General features: G+C 43.9%; 2 protein-coding genes across 5 annotated transcripts; one reads left to right on the forward strand and one right to left on the reverse strand.

Moving 5' to 3' along the window:
- Positions 1–113: 113 nt before the first annotated feature.
- Positions 114–6723, forward strand: CNTD1 (cyclin N-terminal domain containing 1; the record flags this gene model as incomplete). Its single annotated transcript, XM_084236895.1, has 7 exons — positions 114–282; positions 3063–3138; positions 3377–3545; positions 4471–4633; positions 5116–5260; positions 5886–5982; positions 6553–6723. 7 exons carry the CDS (start codon positions 114–116, stop codon positions 6721–6723), a joined length of 990 nt encoding a protein of 329 aa, XP_084093021.1.
- Positions 6724–7875: 1152 nt separating this feature from the next.
- BECN1 (beclin 1) lies at positions 7876–17005 on the reverse strand (the record flags this gene model as incomplete). Of its 4 annotated transcripts, XM_084237389.1 has the most annotated exons (12): positions 7876–8092; positions 8822–8964; positions 9374–9434; positions 9928–10077; positions 11337–11483; positions 12647–12841; positions 12997–13133; positions 13243–13333; positions 13484–13552; positions 14005–14063; positions 15308–15375; positions 16877–17005. In XM_084237389.1, the coding sequence occupies 12 exons, from the start codon at positions 17001–17003 to the stop codon at positions 7924–7926; spliced, it is 1416 nt and encodes a 471-aa protein (XP_084093515.1). In that variant the 3' UTR covers positions 7876–7923. The 4 variants fall into 4 exon arrangements, with proteins under 4 accessions (XP_084093515.1, XP_084093516.1, XP_084093517.1 ...); XM_084237390.1 differs by lacking the exon at positions 13484–13552 and having other exon boundaries at positions 16877–17003; XM_084237391.1 differs by lacking the exons at positions 8822–8964; positions 13484–13552 and having other exon boundaries at positions 7952–8092; positions 16877–17003.
- Positions 17006–17238: the final 233 nt, after the last annotated feature.

A 17238-nucleotide genomic window follows, 5' to 3' on the forward strand; every position in this document is an offset into this window, starting at 1 on the left:
AAACACCAGGGGGTCGAAGACTCCAGTGTGTGGCAAAAGGCTCTGGAGAGAAGCTAAGTGGGTCCATATATGGGTCCAGTGAGACGTGTGGGGGTCCAAAAAGGCTTTTGAAAATGAACAGAGCTGTGAGGCCCAGATTGGCTTCCCTCAGTGACTTTCAGTTTGGAGCTGCCGCCACGGAGACCATAGAAGACGCGCTGTTGCACTTGGCCCAGCAGAATGAGCAAGCGGTGCTGGAGGCTGCCGGCCGGATGGGCAGCTTTAGGGACACCCGGATTGTGGGTGTGGATGCAGGGCCCGGGTGTGGGGTTTATGGGAGGTTGGGGCGTCTGTCTCTGAGGCACCGACCTTGAGCTTCAATTCACTTCATTCAAATAAGTTTCCTTAGAACTTACTATGTACCACGAGCTGGTGATGAACAGGCTGCAGGAGAACCTTAGCCTGGGTTCCAAGCTGTTCAGAATACTTAGTGTCCGTGTTGCGTGGCTAGAAAGAGAGGGCGAGTCCCTGCTTGCAAACCACTGCTGTGTAATCTTTGCAGGATATGAGGGCAGATCTGCAAATGGCTTGGTACAAATAAGGTTAGACAAGTTACAATCAGATAGGCAAACTCTTCTGGGGGGTTGCAAGACGTGAGGGAATGACACGGGGTAGGAAGAGTTAAAGGAGGCCTCCAGGCATTGCCACATTTGAAGTAGGCCGTGGACTGAAACATGCCATTTTGCTTGATGGTGGAGGGGGGCAGCCTTCCTACCAAAAGGGGTCTGGGGATAAAGACACTTAGGGTGTGTCTACAGTGTACCCCGGTTGGAAAGAGCACTTGGAGAGTAGTTGAAGTTAAGCCTGGAAAGATAGTTTGGAGATATTCCATGTACCTTAGAAAAAATTATTTTGACTGTGATGTAAAGGCTGGATTGGAGCAGAGAGAGGTGGGGGTATGCAGACCAGTGGATTCTGTGTCAGTTATCTAGGTGATAGGGCAGAGGGAATGGCAAGGGAGGATGGATTACAAACATTTTAGAGGTAAAATCTAGGGATCTGCAATGGGTAAATTTAAGAAGTGAGTAAGGAGAGAAGATGATTATGCTGAAGGGTTGAACCTTTGAGACTGAGATTACAGTGGTGTCATTAAGGGAAATAAACAGTTAAAAAACAGGAGGAAAGGTGACTCCCGTTGGGGAAAGCTTGGTTTCGGATATAGTGAGTTTCAGTCTTGTAAAACATGACGAGGAAGGTTTCTAGCTGACTATTTTTTTTTTTTTAAGAAGAGAGGTCAAACCTAGAAATAAAGACCTAGTTATCTCTATAAGGATGCTGTTGAAACTGTGGCATTGAGTTCCTAGAGAGAGAAAGGAGAAGCAAGACAAGGATATTTCCTTGGGAAACTCTTTGTGTTCAGGGAATTGGAGAAAAGTCATGAAGGAAATGAAAGGAGTGGTTGAGGAAAAACAAGAGACCTTTGGAAGCCAAGGGGAGAATTTCATGAAGGATAAAAGCAGTTTCAGATATTTCAGGCATGTGAACAATTGGAATGATTATTGCAAAAGGACCATGATATTTAACAATTAGGGCATATTTACTGACCTTTGAGATAATCACTTCAGCAAGTTGGGAAAAGTAAAGTCAAATTGTAGAACATTAGGGAGTGAATGATGTAGAAGCAATAGGTATAAGCTAAGTTTTCAAGAAATTAAAGAGACGGAGCCCTAGCTTAGGTGAATAGAAAAGGATGGTCTTTCAGTTAATAACAGATTTGAGTTTGTAAGTGGAGGAGGTGGAGCCAGCATCAAGGAAGAGATGTAACCCTCATCCTTTCCACCTAACCAAAGTTTTCTTGGCAAATTAAAATGGAAAACAGAAACAATTGCCCAGATAATTCAGACCAAAACCCAAAAACCCCAATTATAGACACATATACACACCCCACCACCACCACCACTACTAACAACAAAGAAATCTTGTAATTCCAGGGAATGAAAGGACCGGTTGATAACACACAGTTATGTGTTGTAGGGTATTTTGGTAATTGCCTAAACCAGTTCTCTCTGCATTGGACATTGCTAGCAGAACTTTAGTCTCTAACGAGAAAGTTTTGTGATACCTATCTACATGTACTGTGTCTAATGCTAGCTTGACTTTATTATAGTCTTTTTCCCTAAGTCAAATTTTTTAACAGATATATGATTTGACTATATAATTCTTTGCTGATAAATGCTATAAGTTCCTAGTTCTGCAGGAGTTTTCTTCCTTGAGAACTAACCTTTTCCTTTGTTTCCACTCTTTCATAATATTGCAAACTAAATAGAATTCTATCTGGGGTTGTTCTTTCAAAGCAAAATAGAGGCAACCTAAAGTCTTGCCAAGGTATCTTGTCCGTCCCACCTTCTAATGACTTTTTTTGCCCCAAGATTGTGCTAAGCTCCTTGATTTATGGGGATGTTTCTTCAAAACAAGTCGCTCCAAGTAAGAAAATTGTTCCTGGTGAGAGGCTCAGCCACCACAGATTTACCCAACAAACTGGTGGTGGAGAAATGGTATCCAGCTGTAAGGTGAATTGTGTTTGTAAAGCAGTGGGAGTTCTCCAGAGGGTGGTTACTAAACAAACAGTGTTATAAAGAATATTGAAGCTCCAGGAGGGACCTTTCTGTTCCTGTCAACATTCCACTGAAAACAGAATATAGGGGTTAGGGTTTTTATCCATCCAAGAACCTCTCTTGAAGCTGGGGTCCCAGCATGGTGGAGAGGCCAGCCAGACCAGCTGGTGTGTTTGTGTGTTGCTGCCAAGCCTTTTATCAGCTGAGACCCACAGGAGGGCTCCAGGGTGGCCGAGGGGGCTTGGTCAGTCCTTGTCTTTGGCACTCAGTCAGCCTCCTTTCCATGCCTCTGATCTGCCTGTTGGCAGCAAAAGGAACTGAGCTCAGCTTGGGTTGTTTCAGTCTCATCTTTCTCACCTTCTGACCCTCTTCCCTTGGTCCCGTCGTGGCCTTTATACAACGCCCAAAATTCACAAAGTGCTTTTGGTTGCACCTTGCGAATTAGGCTCTTCTTTCCTGTTTTGGCAGAGTTTGTTTTTCTCCTGTCTGAACAATGGTGTCTGGAGAAATCCGTGAGCTACCAAGCTGTAGAAATCCTAGAAAGGTAAAGCCTGATCCTAAGGCCTTTTTGAGAGGCAACTCTCAGAGCCACCCAAATCTTTTTAAAAAGCACAAGCTGCTCCATACCACGAGACTGGTTTTGCACCCTCTTTTACTTACAAATGTTAACTTTTTTAGCCAGTGATTAATATTGGAGATAAGATTGCAGCATAGTTTGAAGCACAAACTCCCTTTCATTTGGGTGAGTGTGGTTTGCTTACTCTTTTTTTCCTTCTTTATAGTTTTATGGTTCAGCAGACAGAGACTATCTGCAGGCAAGCCGCACTCCAGCCAAGAGATAAGGCAGAACCTCAGAACTGGAGGGCCCTGAAAGAGCAGCTTTGCGACAAGTTTATCCTGCGTCTCGTGTCATGCGTTCAGCTGGCAAGCAAGCTCTCCTTCCACTACAAAGTAAGGAGCTAGGGTCACCCATGGGCACCTGTGGATTTGAAAGAGACTAGCTCATCCAAAGAGGACTGTGAGACACCTACTCCTGGGCTCATGTGGAAATCCCAGTGGGCAATTATGCTTCCTAAGCATACACACATACACACACAGAGTCACACACACTCAAACAGTCACACACAGTCACACAGAGGCAGTTATTTAATAGCCTGAAGTTCTGTTCCCAAAGTATAATTGCTGGACAGATGCCATTGTTCATACAGGTCACCTTCCTTCCCTGTGGACTCAAGGACAGTTTACATAAGGTGCCTGATCTGCCAACATACCTATCAGTGTTAAAAGCAAACTCTTAACACTTGTAGGGATAAACTGTTTCCACATTGCTACCCCATGCCTATATAGTGAAGTAGCATCCATTCATTAAATACTCTGTCTGCTGGGTGAGATGCTACAATAGGTACCATGGCTACAACAATACAAATATTATCTGGGCTGTCAAGGAATTTGATTATCTAATGAGAAACGACACAGGCAAATGTGAGAAAGTGTGCTCTGATCAGTGTAAATACAGAGGGCTATGAGTGAACCTCACGAGCCTCAGAGAATCCAGGAAGTGTTTTTAGAGAGAATGACTTCTTAAAGGGGGAGGGGTGGGAAGAGAGAGGAGTTGAGGAAAGCTGGGAGAGAAGAGAGGGAGGGAAGGGAGATCTGCATACTGGAAATAGCATGTATATCCACATGGAGAACTTGCTGGACTTGGGTCCTGCACGTAGTTCTACATATACGCGTAGAGTATAAGGAGAAGCTACCGAGAGATGAGATGAAGATGCAAGTTGGGTAGTGGAGGGCTGTGTTTGGATACCATACCAAGATGTATGGTCTTATTCTGATCTTCTTCTCTCCTTCTCACATTTTGTTTCTCTTTGCTCAGATCATCAGCAATGTTACTGCATTGAATTTCCTCCAGGCTCTAGGGTATCTCCATACTAAAGAAGAACTTTTGGAGTCAGAGCTTGATGTTTTGAAGTCCCTGAACTTCCAAATCAATCTGCCTACTCCCTTGGCCTATGTGGAGATGCTTCTGGAGGTTTTAGGTATTTTATGAAATACCTCAGGGAAAATGGGCTGGAGTCTTCCAGAGAAAGCAATAAGAAATGTGCCCAGGGAGTTGGGGACAGTGGGCAGCACCTGCCAATGAGGTCACCAGCAGGACCTGGGGTGACTGAGGGAAGTAAGTGCTCCCTCTGGTATTTACCAGGGAAAGCAGTTCAGATCTCAGCACCCAGCTTCTATTTGAACTTACTGGGTACTCTCCTATTGCAGAAAGAGTTGATTTTATAAAGAGGCATGAGATCAGAGAAGAACAAATATACCCTCATTGTATATACACTATGCTTGGAGATTTCTCTCTCCCTTTGTCCTTCACTACTGACCTCCAGCTACAGAGGTTTCTTACAGTGGACCATAGCAACCAGGAAGCACATTAGTAGTACAGTAGCTTTATGTCACCTGACAACTGTGATGATGACCAGAGAAGACCCACATGATGCTCTTACCATGTCCTTACTCCGTCCAGGATACAATGGCTGTTTGGTCCCAGCCACACGGTTGCATGCAACTTGTCTAACCCTGCTTGACCTGGTTTATCTTCTGCATGAACCCATATATGAGAGTCTGCTGAGGGCTTCAATTGAGAACTCCACGCCCAGTCAGCTGCAAGGGTAAGGCAAATCCTTTAGGGTAGGTTTCTTCCAGAAACAGGTCAGAAATATACCATAAGGACCTGGGGAATGGTATTAACCTAGGGAGGGATCCAGTGCACAGGTAACCTGCAGGGGTTACCTGGTTCTAATTCCAATGTTTCTTGGCTATAGATGACTGAGCCCAATTAGCAAAACCCTAAAGGCTTTTTACTTTTAAATCTAAATGACTTCAAGCAATTAACATACTTTCTTTCCTAGTTCTTTTATTGCTGCTTATAACTTGAGATTACTGAACTGCTTTTATAGTCACTGAGGGGAAAAAGCCAGTCACAAGGTTGTAACTTGGACAAAAGCATTTGATTACTGTAAAGTCAGACTGGTAAAAAGCCTCACCGTTAAATTTGTCAAGGGGACAGCTGGAACAACAAAAGACCTAAAACCATTCAGACATGAAGCTCATGTTCTCATCCCAGTTGAGTTGGGGGAGGTTGGGGAGGGGCCAATCAGCGATTGACCATTTCATTCCATGTCTAAAAAATTCAAGATGAGCACCAAACAACTCACAGTTGAAGTTCCATGACTCTAAGATTTCGAAGATCCAGTTTCACCTATCTCCAAAATTAATATGGTTTTAATTACTCAGGGAAAAGTTTACTTCAGTGAAGGAAGACTTCATGCTGCTGGCGGTAGGAGTCATTGCAGCAAGTGCTTTCATCCAAAACCATGAGTGCTGGAGCCAGGTACGCACCACTGAGCAGGACCAGCACGGTCAGAATTCATTTAGCAGACAGCATTCTCCATCAGTTAAAGGAAAACAGAACACGACCTATAAAAGATAAGTGCCAAGACCCAGGATTAGGATGAGCGAGCAGGATTTGGGAGAGGAATGACTAGGGTAGGACTGAAGTGTTCCCCAGCATTCATTCCTCTTGTGAAACTAGAAATGGAGGCCCAAGGTCAGCTTGTTCATTTCCCTTTATAATTTGCTGTTATGTCAAAGTCCAGTAATTATATCCTCCCAAACAGAGAAAATGTCAAGGCCCAAATGTCCCCCTCCTACATTCCACAAGGCGTATCTCCAGCAGAGTTAAGAATCTAGCCAAAACCTTCCATGCTCAGTATCAGAGCAAAGGTATCCTAATGAGATTTGGCCACTGGCAAATACTGGGATCTGGATTTAATCTTCTCTGTAAGTTCACGGAAAGGAAAAGCTTACATTTGGCTTGAGTCAATAGCCCAAGCAATGTGTCTGTTTGTGCACTAAAACATGTTGAGATTATTTAGTAATAAGAAATCTGTCTTTTCTGAAGGTTGTGGGCCATTTGCAGAGCATCACTGGCATTGCCTTGGAGAGCATTGTGGATTTCTCTTATGCAATCCTGACTCACAGTTTGGGAACCAACACTCCAGGGCCTCGGCAGCCTGTTCCTCCCCACCTGGGGGCCAGAGCTCTGAGGGCTGCCGCTTCCTCCAACACATAAGGCGGGCCGGATCCCTCAGTTATAAATAACTTTCCAGTCATTATACTCACATCCCTCCCTTTGTTTATTTTCATACTCAAGGCACAAAAGTTCCAAGTATCTTTTGAACTATATTTTGTATTTCAACTTCATGCTTATTTTCTATATTAGAGTTAAGGTGGACAAGCATGTCCTTTTTGTCAGACTGAAAATGTCAAAGGGCTTGAAGGAGATGCAATATTTGTTAAGTTGATTTATTTTTGCATAACAAGGTATTTATAGCTTTAACTGTTAAGTTCACTAAGGGAGAACACAAATTTGGAGATGACCAGGGGCTCAAATACTGAGATTATATGGGTGACCTTGACTGAACATCATGGAGGCAGCCTTTATTTCCTCTCAAACTTTTCTGCTATTACTGAAATCTACACAAATAGGTTTTCCTCCACAGCAATAAATTTTCATTAGTCTTTTTAAAATGAAAACTAGCCCATTTCTAAACATGTTTCATCAGGATTTCCACAGACCTGCACTTGAACTCAATCTTCCCAGAATACAAAGTACTCTATTTTAGTTAAAGAAAAACCCAACAGCACACCTCTGGGCAGTTATCAGACTGCAGCAAATCTTTTATTACAAATAATTAAATCTCTCCATAACATCTCAAACAGCATCAAACACAATTTCATAACTCTAATAGATCAGAGTAAGCATTCAGTACTAGAACCGAGTGAGGAGAAGTGTTCTATTTCAAGCTTCTGATCACACCACACGATGACCACACAAAGCATATAGGTCATTTCCTCACGTTATCCATCTGTGCCTTACACATCTCGTCATCTCAGTAGAAACAGACGTTTTGATTTCATATTGTAAGTGCATGAAGTTGAGAGAGATAAAATCCAGTGAAAACATATCAATCTCAATTCAACTCAGTCTTTTTAAAAAAGCAAACTTAAATTAGTTTTGAGTGGGGAGAGGGAAAAGAAGGCATTGGATTAAGAGTCAAACTATGACAAAGGTGGCTAGACCTGGCATGTTGTAGTGTTGGAAGCTCTCCATCATCTCATTTTATAATAAAGTGGCTTTTGTGGATTTTTTTTTTTTTTTTGGTATTGTAAACATGTGTTGACTCCGAATTGAATTTAAAACAATTTTTTGCAAACAAAATTTAAAGCCTTTAAGGCAAAACATCTCCCCTGCCCCAGGAAAAAAAGAAAGTCATTTGTTATAAAACTGTGAGGACACCCAAGCAAGACCCCACTTAAGATTCGTCAACATGAACTTGAGAGCTTTTGTCCACTGTTCCTCAGAGTTAAACTGGGTTTTGATGGAATAGGAGCCGCCGCTGCCTCCTGTGTCTTCAATCTTGCCTTTCTCCACATCCATCCTGTAAATGGACACAGCAGAGCTCATTAGTAACTGAGATACGAATGAAGTCAGCTCAGGCAAATGGGCAGGGCCTTGATCACAGGATCATTCATGTCATTTTATCCATTAAAAAACTCCTGGCGAGCAACGGTAGTGTATTTTGGATTTGCTTGAAAGCAAAAAATCAAGAAGGCTGTCACAAGAGCCTCATTGTCATTGTGGAGTGCAGGGACAGGACATACACCCAAACAGAGGGAACAGAGGGTAAGAGTCACAGTGCTCCTCACTGTTTTCCTAGGCATCTCTGAACTCATGGGGAGAGAAGGGAGGAAGGAGGAAAAAATACTTTGTTTTGGGATGACAGAAGCAGCTCAGCCTCACTCTCTTACGCTAAGCTTTCCCTCCATCACCTGGGTCTTACAAAGTCTGACCAAACGAAGCATTCCTGTATATTTCCAAAGGCTTCAGGGGAAAACCTTCCTGAAATTAGAAAGCAGGCTTGAGCTCTGTGCCAAGAAAATGTCCCAACGATCTAGGACAACATTCTTTTCCTCTAGGGACCAGGTGGTCATATTCTCTCCAGCAGCAACATTGGACCAGTCTTTGCCTATCAGTGTCAGGTGATTTTGCACACTTTCTGCTTTCCCACCATTTATATTGTTTTTCCTCCGTACTTAGTGCGCTTCAATTTTGCTCAATTTGGTCCTACTTTTACCATAGGTTCATTGAGCACTGGGAGGATACTGACCTGTAGGGAAGACAAAAACGGGTCTCGCCTTTCTCAACCTCCTCTTTGAACTGCTGCACACAGTCCAGGAAAGCCACCATTGCATGGTCAAACTTGTTGTCCCAGAAAAACCGCAACCCTCCGGAACAGTATAATGGCAGCTCCTGCCCAGGAAGAGAGAACTGGCTGTGGGTGTGGCATCACCAGATAACCAGAGACTGCACCCCATCCTACCAATCTCCCAAGTCATGGTCTGTTTGTAAACAGTAACTCTGGCAAATAACAACGCATCTGGACCTGTTTCACCATCGATGGGACTGTATTACACCTCTACCTCACGGTGACCCCTTCCCCATCTCAGCACACACTTTCTCCTCTGATCTGCCCATAGTCTTCTGGACAAACTGTGAAAACCTAATTTTTTTCTCTACAGGCGCAAAAGAGTTAATCCTAAACTAGACAAGACAGTGAACAAGAAATTGGTTCCTCGTGAGACAGCTCAGCCTAAGAAAACTGTTTCATTAGCAGGGACAAGAATTCTACATCCCGGTGGAAATGGAGCTGCCAGAATACCTTGGATTTGTCTGTCAGAGACTCCAAATATGAATGGTTTCCATAGGGAACAAGTCGATACCTAGAAAGGAGATGCAGACAGAGATGGACAGGTCTCCCTCTAAAGCGATTACTGGAGTGTTAAAATCCAGTGATCTGTCTCCATCCCACAAGGGACTTCTTTTATTATTCCCACCCCTCTCCCTCACCTCCCATAGGTTCCACGTTTAAATGATTTTGTTTTCTGAACAAACTACATTTATTATACAGTTGTTTGGGGGCCTTTTATGGGCAAATGGATGTTTTAAATTTAAAAACAAAAACTGAAAAGAGCCTGAGGAACACTGAAATTCTAGAGGCAGGAGGTGGGGGCCGCAGGCGTGGCCATGTGGCTCGAGGACTGCTCCGTCCATGAACCCTGTGTTGGAGTGTGAAACCAGAGGCAGACAACACACAGAAAACTCCTAGTCTGTCGGGAGCAAAAACTCATGGCCGAGGGGAAAGCAGTAGCAGGCTGAAGATACAAATCACATCAAAGACACACCATACTCCCATAGAAAGGGCTGCATTTTTACCTCTGGAATTTGAGACCCATCTTATTGGCCAGGGCATGGAGCAGCAGCACTGTCTGGCCCCAGGCTGCATTAATCTCATTCCATTCCACAGGAACACTGGGCAGACGGCCCAGTCTGAAGTTATTGATTGTGCCAAATTGTCCACTATGCCTACAGAGGAAGGCAGAAGGGCAGAGAAAACACAGGGAGAACTTAAAACTAAGAAACTCCTAAAACTTCCTATTCTCATCCAAAACCTAGCATAAATCTCATCTCCAGACGAATACATCTAAGCTCTTCTTGGTTCTTCAAACACTTATCAAAAACGAAGCCCTCCTCTTCCCACCTGCTCCTCAGAGGTCAAAGCAGAAATTCGGTGTCATCCTTGAGCATCTCATCTCCCTTCCCCCGAGAAACAACTAAGCTCTGTTGATTCTATCTCCTAAACCTGTCCACTCCTCTCTGTTGATTCCATCTCCTAAAGCTGTCTACTCCCCTACCTCAATGCCAGCACTCTTTTTCCTGTTTGGGTTCCTACTGACAAGTCTCCTTACCAACGACACTGCCCTCCTCCCCAAGTCATTCCCCACACTGCAGGTTCATTACTCACAAATGCAAATACACTTTCCTGCCCCAAACGCTTTATCCAACTTCTTTTGAATAAAGTCCAAATCCCTCAATGAGGCCGACATGATCCTTTAGGAACTGATAACTCTCCACTTTATATCCTGTCACTCTCCCCTTTACAATCTGAGTCACAACAGCTCCTTTCAGAGCTCTGAACGCACCACTCCCACTTTCCCCTGTTTCTTTGCACATAATGTTCTCTCTGCCAGGAACAACCCCCCTCCTCTGCAGACTTCCACTTCCAGTCTCAGCTTAAACATCAACCTCTTCTGGGAAAATTTTCCATGCAGCCTTCCCAAGTTAGGTAAAGTGCCCTTATGTGTTCTCACAGCATCACAGGTTGTCCTTATCACACTGTGTTACTTATTTATCCATCCGGTCCACTAAATTATAAGCAGAGGGCAGAACACATAATCTTTGCTATTGCACTTCTAGTGCTTAGCACAGTGCCTACCACTAGTATCTTAAAAGATACTAGTTAAATGAACATGACTTTCAAATAAACTAATAAATACATGATCCTGGAGATAAGAAATCAGTGCCAGAGGACCAGGTCTTCATGCAGCGGAAGGCCAGATCTTTCCCTTTCCTTGGAGGAGTGGATGTCACCAAACTCTAGAATTCCAGCCCCCTGACTATGTTTTTCCCCTCACAAGGAATGAAAGATACCAGGATGGGGTGAAGATGACATGCAGTCCATTTCGTGGGAGATGGGTCCCCTGGCTTAGTGGTCACAGCTAAGGTCCTGCTATCTCTAGTGCTTCCCAGTTCCCAGATGCTCCTCGCCCTCCAGCCTGCATTACCAGATGTGGAAGGTTGCATTAAAGACATTGGTTTTCTTCAATTTTTCCAGTTGCATCTGGGCATAACGCATCTGGTTTTCTACACTCTTCAGTTCATCATCCAGTTCCAGCTGTTGTCGTTTAAATTCACTGTACTCCCTCTGATACCTGTGAGCAGCCAAGGTGCCATTGAAAGCCATCAGTTTGGGGGCCAAAATTTCTTTCTCACCACCCCTTGAAATGATTTACTCTAGTGATTAAGGGTACATCTAGTTAGGGCACCCTTTCTATTTGGTAAAGATCCCACACAAGGGAACATACATACCCTAGCTGTTTTGTCTGGGAGGGACAAATGTCTCAAAATCCAACTGCTGATAAAGTGGAGAAAAACAGGGCTCTCTCAAAGTAGGACCCAACACCTCTAAGAAGCACCTCTGTATTTCTGATTTTATTTTTTTAAATTTAAGATACAAGAACTGGGTTATAGGCTGGGGGGAGGAGGGATGAGAGGATTCATCAGAGACAGATTGGGGAGCAGAATAGGTGGATTGACTGAAAGACACTGCTGAGGGGAGCAGTGGGCGAAACAGGAGTCTGCTGTGCCATGTGGATTAGCTTCCTGGCTGGGAATCAAACTCATGCTGCAGTGGCTGGCAATAGTTTGATAGCTCTGAGACTTTAACCCCTGTGCCACCAGGGAGGCCCTGTATTTCTGATCTTTTCCAGAAATGCAGTAAGTGGATTATGAGAGGTTTCGTTCATAAACTGTCCACACTGAATCTCTATAACTCATTTCTATAAACTTACTGTCCTTTAATGAACAGTATACACTACTTCCCATGGAGTGTATTACAGTACTCTGAAAAAATTAATTTCTTTGCACCTTACTTCCCCAACTTTAGTTAGTGTGGACACCAGTCAATCACTCCTCCACTAGACAAAAGGTCTTCTCAGGCTGAGCACCAATGAAATGTTTGAACTGGGAAAGAATGAATGTAGGCCAATAAGCTCATCTTTCTGATAGCGGACACAGGATGAGAGGTTGACTTAGCCAAATATGCCCAGGTACCTAAAGGCCAGAGTTGCCTCAGGGCCCTGGTTACTGCATTCTTTATTGAAACAATATGCTTCCTGCACTTAATTGTGCTACCCCTTCATATATTACCCTTCCAACTTCTATAAACAGGGCCTAGATGCAATAAGCAGGACAGTGGACTGTAGCTTATAAACTAATCTGACACACTCAGTTGCAAGCTATTTCGGCTCCTGGAGCCTTCAGGCAGGAAGGTAGAAAACTGGGAGCAGGGGCGAGGGTAGGGGTGGTCACTTACTGGGCTTCTTCCTGATCCAGTCTCTCAGCCTCAGCCTGGACCTTCTCGAGATTTTCTGCCACTATCTTGCGGTTCTTTTCCACGTCCTCTAGCTCCTGGATCAGCCTCTCCTCCTCTAATGCCAGCTCCTTTAGCTCCAGCTGTAGCTGTTCACTGTCATCCTCATTCATTTGCTCTAACATCTCCAAGCAGCGCCTGCCAGGCACACAGAGAAGGTATACTTACCAGAGGGAAAGTACTACGTTTGCCTGAGTTGAGTATCGCTCTGGTGGAAGGGTTAGTCTCAGAGAGGGGAGGGACCACTCTAAGACTCAGATCTGTTTCCAGATCGCAGCTCTGGAGGCACTCACTTGTAGTTCTGACACTCATTTTCAGTGACGTTGAGCTGAGTGTCCAGTTGGTCTAAAAGAGTATCTGTGCATTCTTCACACAGTGGGTGATCCACATCTGTCTGGCCTGACATGATGTCAAAAAGGTCCCCTGTGACCTGGAAGTGGGGAAGAGTCAGGATTGGGTCTGTCCCTGCTACTACCCACCTACCACCTCTACCAACCAGGCCCACTGCGCAGGCCCACAGTGGAATGAAACTGACTTGCCTTCAATCTTCGGCTAAGGTTCTCCATGGTGCCGCCATCAGATGCCTCCCCAATCAGAGTGAAGCTGTTGGCACTTTCTGTAGACATCATCCTGCAGACAGCCCCCCGCCCATGGGCCACATGAGGGAGCAGAGAGGCCTCCTCCACCTACTGCAGTGCCAGTGGCAGAGACTCTCAAGCACCGGCTGAGGGGCCTCAAGTCGCATACCCACTCCTAGCCCGACTGACCTCCCAAGGGCACCTCTCTCCCAGGGGAAGGCCATGCTGGTCTTCCACAGGGGCACTCAGCACGAAGGTTGGCCTGGATGGACTAAGGAGGGAGAGGGGCATCAAAAATTGATATATGTGTATCTACAGTAAAAAGGAAGGAGAATCAGAAAAGACTACTTTTTAGAATTATACCCCTTGTAACCTTCACATGCACCAGTACTAAGAACTTGAATATCTACCAATATTTGCTATTTTAAACTTCTAAAGAGACCATCTTGTTTACTAGTCAATCCCTCCCTCCACTTTTCTCACTTCTTCATCATGAAAGTTATTGTCCCTACAATAGCTGTTGTCCCTCAGAATGGCTACAGGAAAAACTCAATCAGTACTAGAAGGTGATGGGCCAGGCATAAGGGAATATATCTTTCATGGAAATGCCAAAAGGCTAGGTGATAATTCATGTCCATCACCTGGCTCCAGGCCTCATATCTGGCTTCAATTAAAATTCTACTGCCTTTGGCAAGGAACAGGGGGCTGAGGAGTAGTAGGCACCTTGCTGGGGGGATGAATCTGCGAGAGACACCATCCGGGCGAGTTTCAATAAATGGCTCCTGGGAAGGAAATAAGAGGACATTAGAATTCTGGCCGCTTAGGGGTGGAGTATATTTCCTAAACAGCCTCAGAAATACTTGGCTTTCCCCTTGATTGAAACAACAAATCTTGATAAAAAATGCCCATTATTAAGAAATGGGCATTATCTAGCCAATCTCTGGATATATGCACTAAGAAAGGAACGATGGTACACACAAGCCTCAAATCCCACTTGGTTTTTTGTAGACAACAGCATTTCCTGACTATGTTGTACTCTATTATAGTTAAAGTTGCATTTTCTCAACACTTACCACTCAGAGGTAGGGGAGAGAATGCCCTAAATCATGGCAGAGAAAAACTCAGATCACACTGCAATGAAGTTTGCCATCGCATAGAACAAAGTAGATAATTTTTATGTTTTCAACATAAATTTATATTTATGGGGCCTCCCCGGTGGCGCAGCGGTTGAGCGCTGGGTTGCGAAGCTGCCCGCGGCCTCTGCGGCGCCGGTTCGATCCCCGGCTGCTCCCCGGCCACCGGAGGAGGGTCCCACCTGGCGCGCAGACCTCTCCTGCCGCCCGCTGCTCCCCTCAGCAGTGTGCTTCGGTCCTTCTGCCTGCTCTGCTCCCCGCTCTGGCTCTGGTGAATTCTCTCACCCTCCCGCGCTTCTGACTGTACCCAGTGCTTGTATAAACAAAAAACAAACAAACAAATAAATAAAATTTAAAAAAAAAAATGCCTCTATTAAAAAAAATAGTTTAAAAAATTTATATTTATGATATAAATTATAATGGAGCAAAATCTTATGATATGTATCTTTGGCCATGAAAATCATCACTGAAGTTGATCACCAGAGGGTTTAAAAATGACAGTGACAGCCCTTTTTGACTAGGGAATCATACAATTCACCATCCACACCAAGATACATTTGAGAATAGAGAAGAGTAGATATTAATAATTGACTAGGGCAACAGATGTAAACCAAGAATGCCCGGGGGGGGGGGGTCAACCTGGACACAGAGGTCTTCCCATGTCCCTCCTATAATGGCTTATAATTCTGTTTCAAATAGAGCCTCTTCCCACATTTTTTAATGGATGTTACATTAAGTAACACCACTACCTGAAGTGTATTCTGTCCTTCCAATGATCCACATTGGCCTTGTCATGTATTACATGTCGTTAACCATAGATTCCAAAAGTGGGGGGGAGCCTAAGAGCACCAAGTACCTGACAAAACCCACTGTGCATTCCAGTATTTTCATACCTCTCCTGAGTTAGCCTCTTCCTCATGGGTCTCTCCTGGTTTTGCCTGGGCTGTGGCAAGTAATGGAGCTAAGGATAAGGAAAATATTGAGTCAGAACAGTCCTATCAAAGCCAGAGGGCATATGAAAATATATAAAAAGAATTAAGAAATATCATCACCAGTACTATTAATACACAGAAGAATCTTGTCTTCTTTCCCTTACCCCTATCCCCCATCAATGTAAATTAAGGTTTTTTTTTTCCTGGTAAAATGGTATCATGATTATGTTTCAAAAAAGACACCTTCGTCTTCCAAAAATACCAAAATATATACAGTAATTATATGTTTTGGATTTGCTTTAAAATAATTCTGAGTGGGATAGGAACAGATGGGACTGTAAAGGAAATATTATTAAATATGCATTGATGACTGTTGAAACTAGGTAATAGGTACATGGGGATGCATTAATTACTTTATAACAACCTCATTCCCCAGAATAACTGGAAAGGAACATAAGGGAAATTTCTGGAAAGATGAAACCTTTCTAAATGGCATTGATCTAGGTTACATGAGTGTATCCATTTCTCAAAAATGTTTAACTAAGAGTTGTATATTTCAATGCATGGCAATTTACCTTTAAAAAAGAGTGAAAAAATAATTGAGTGGGGATAGGAGGTGAGTAACAGTATAGACAATACAAGAATGGCAGAATGTGGCTAACTGTTGAAGCTGGGTGACAGATAACAAGGGAATTCATTATACTATTCTCTTGGCTGTATGTTTGAAATTTTCCATAAGAAAAAGTGTAAATATATTAAAAAGTTAATCCCCCTTTTAAAAAGAAAAATAAGGTAGTAACAATTGCTAATGTTTATTGAATACTATTTGCTTAGTATATTCCTATATATACATAATTTGTCATAGTTGCGCCTTACAACTGCTTTCAGGTCTTTTTACACTTTACAGATAAAGAAACCACAGCTTGTCCAAGAATTAGAGAGGTGAAGTAGCTTGCAATAAGTCATTCAGCTGGTAAATGACAGCCATGATTTAAATCCAAGCAGGCTGATTCCAACACCATGAGTTTATTTAAACTGTCTTTTCTTTGTTCTCTAACTTCATCTCCCTTCTTCAAACTCTAAGACTCTGTTCCTCCACTTACCAGCTGGTTAAGGTAAGTTCCTTAACCTCCTTGAGCCTCAATTCCTCATCTGTTAAGTAATGATAACGATTGCACTATTTCATAGGTGTAGGTGGAAAAAATGAAGTGTGTAATGCACTTGGTATATGACAAGTCCTCAACAAATACCGTTTATTATTGCATAACACTGTATGTGCATATTCCATTACTCTGAAACAGAGGGAGCAGAAATTTAATGACTTTTCTTTGATATAGAAAGCTCTCTAGAGCAGTATAAGAACTCCTTTACGTTCCCGACGAGAAAACAGAAAGCCAGAGTAATGTGACTTGCCCTACGTTCACACGGCGAGTCTGTGAGACTACATAGATAAACACCTTGAGACCTTTATCGCTAGAGCTGCCCACTTTCCAAGATCTTGACCACCCTCTTTCCAAGGGTCTCGCTGACCTGTGAGCTCCTGGATGGTGACACGATCCAGGATCTTGAAGCTCGTGTCCAGTTTCAGGGGCTGGCTGCAGCGCTGGCACACGAAGCTCACCTGCATGGTGCTGCTGGATGTCTTAGAGCCCTCCATTCCTGCGGCGTGGAAAGGAGGCGATTTAGGGAGAATCGACGTCCTTGAAGCCCCGGCCCAGGACTACCACCTGCCTTTGCTAATGTGAAAGGGGCAAAATCCCCGCCCGCGCCATTCCCTCTAGGCGTGGTACGAAATCAGGCGAACCTGCTTCCGGGGCAGCCCCGGCAAAAGCAGCTTACAGCCCAGAGTCAGGGAGGGGCTGCAATAAGGGCAGTGATGGTTCCCAGGCCCC

The sequence above is a fragment of the Talpa europaea genome, assembly GCF_964194135.1.
Source record: "Talpa europaea genome assembly, chromosome: 7".
NCBI classification, from domain to species: Eukaryota; Metazoa; Chordata; class Mammalia; order Eulipotyphla; family Talpidae; genus Talpa; species Talpa europaea.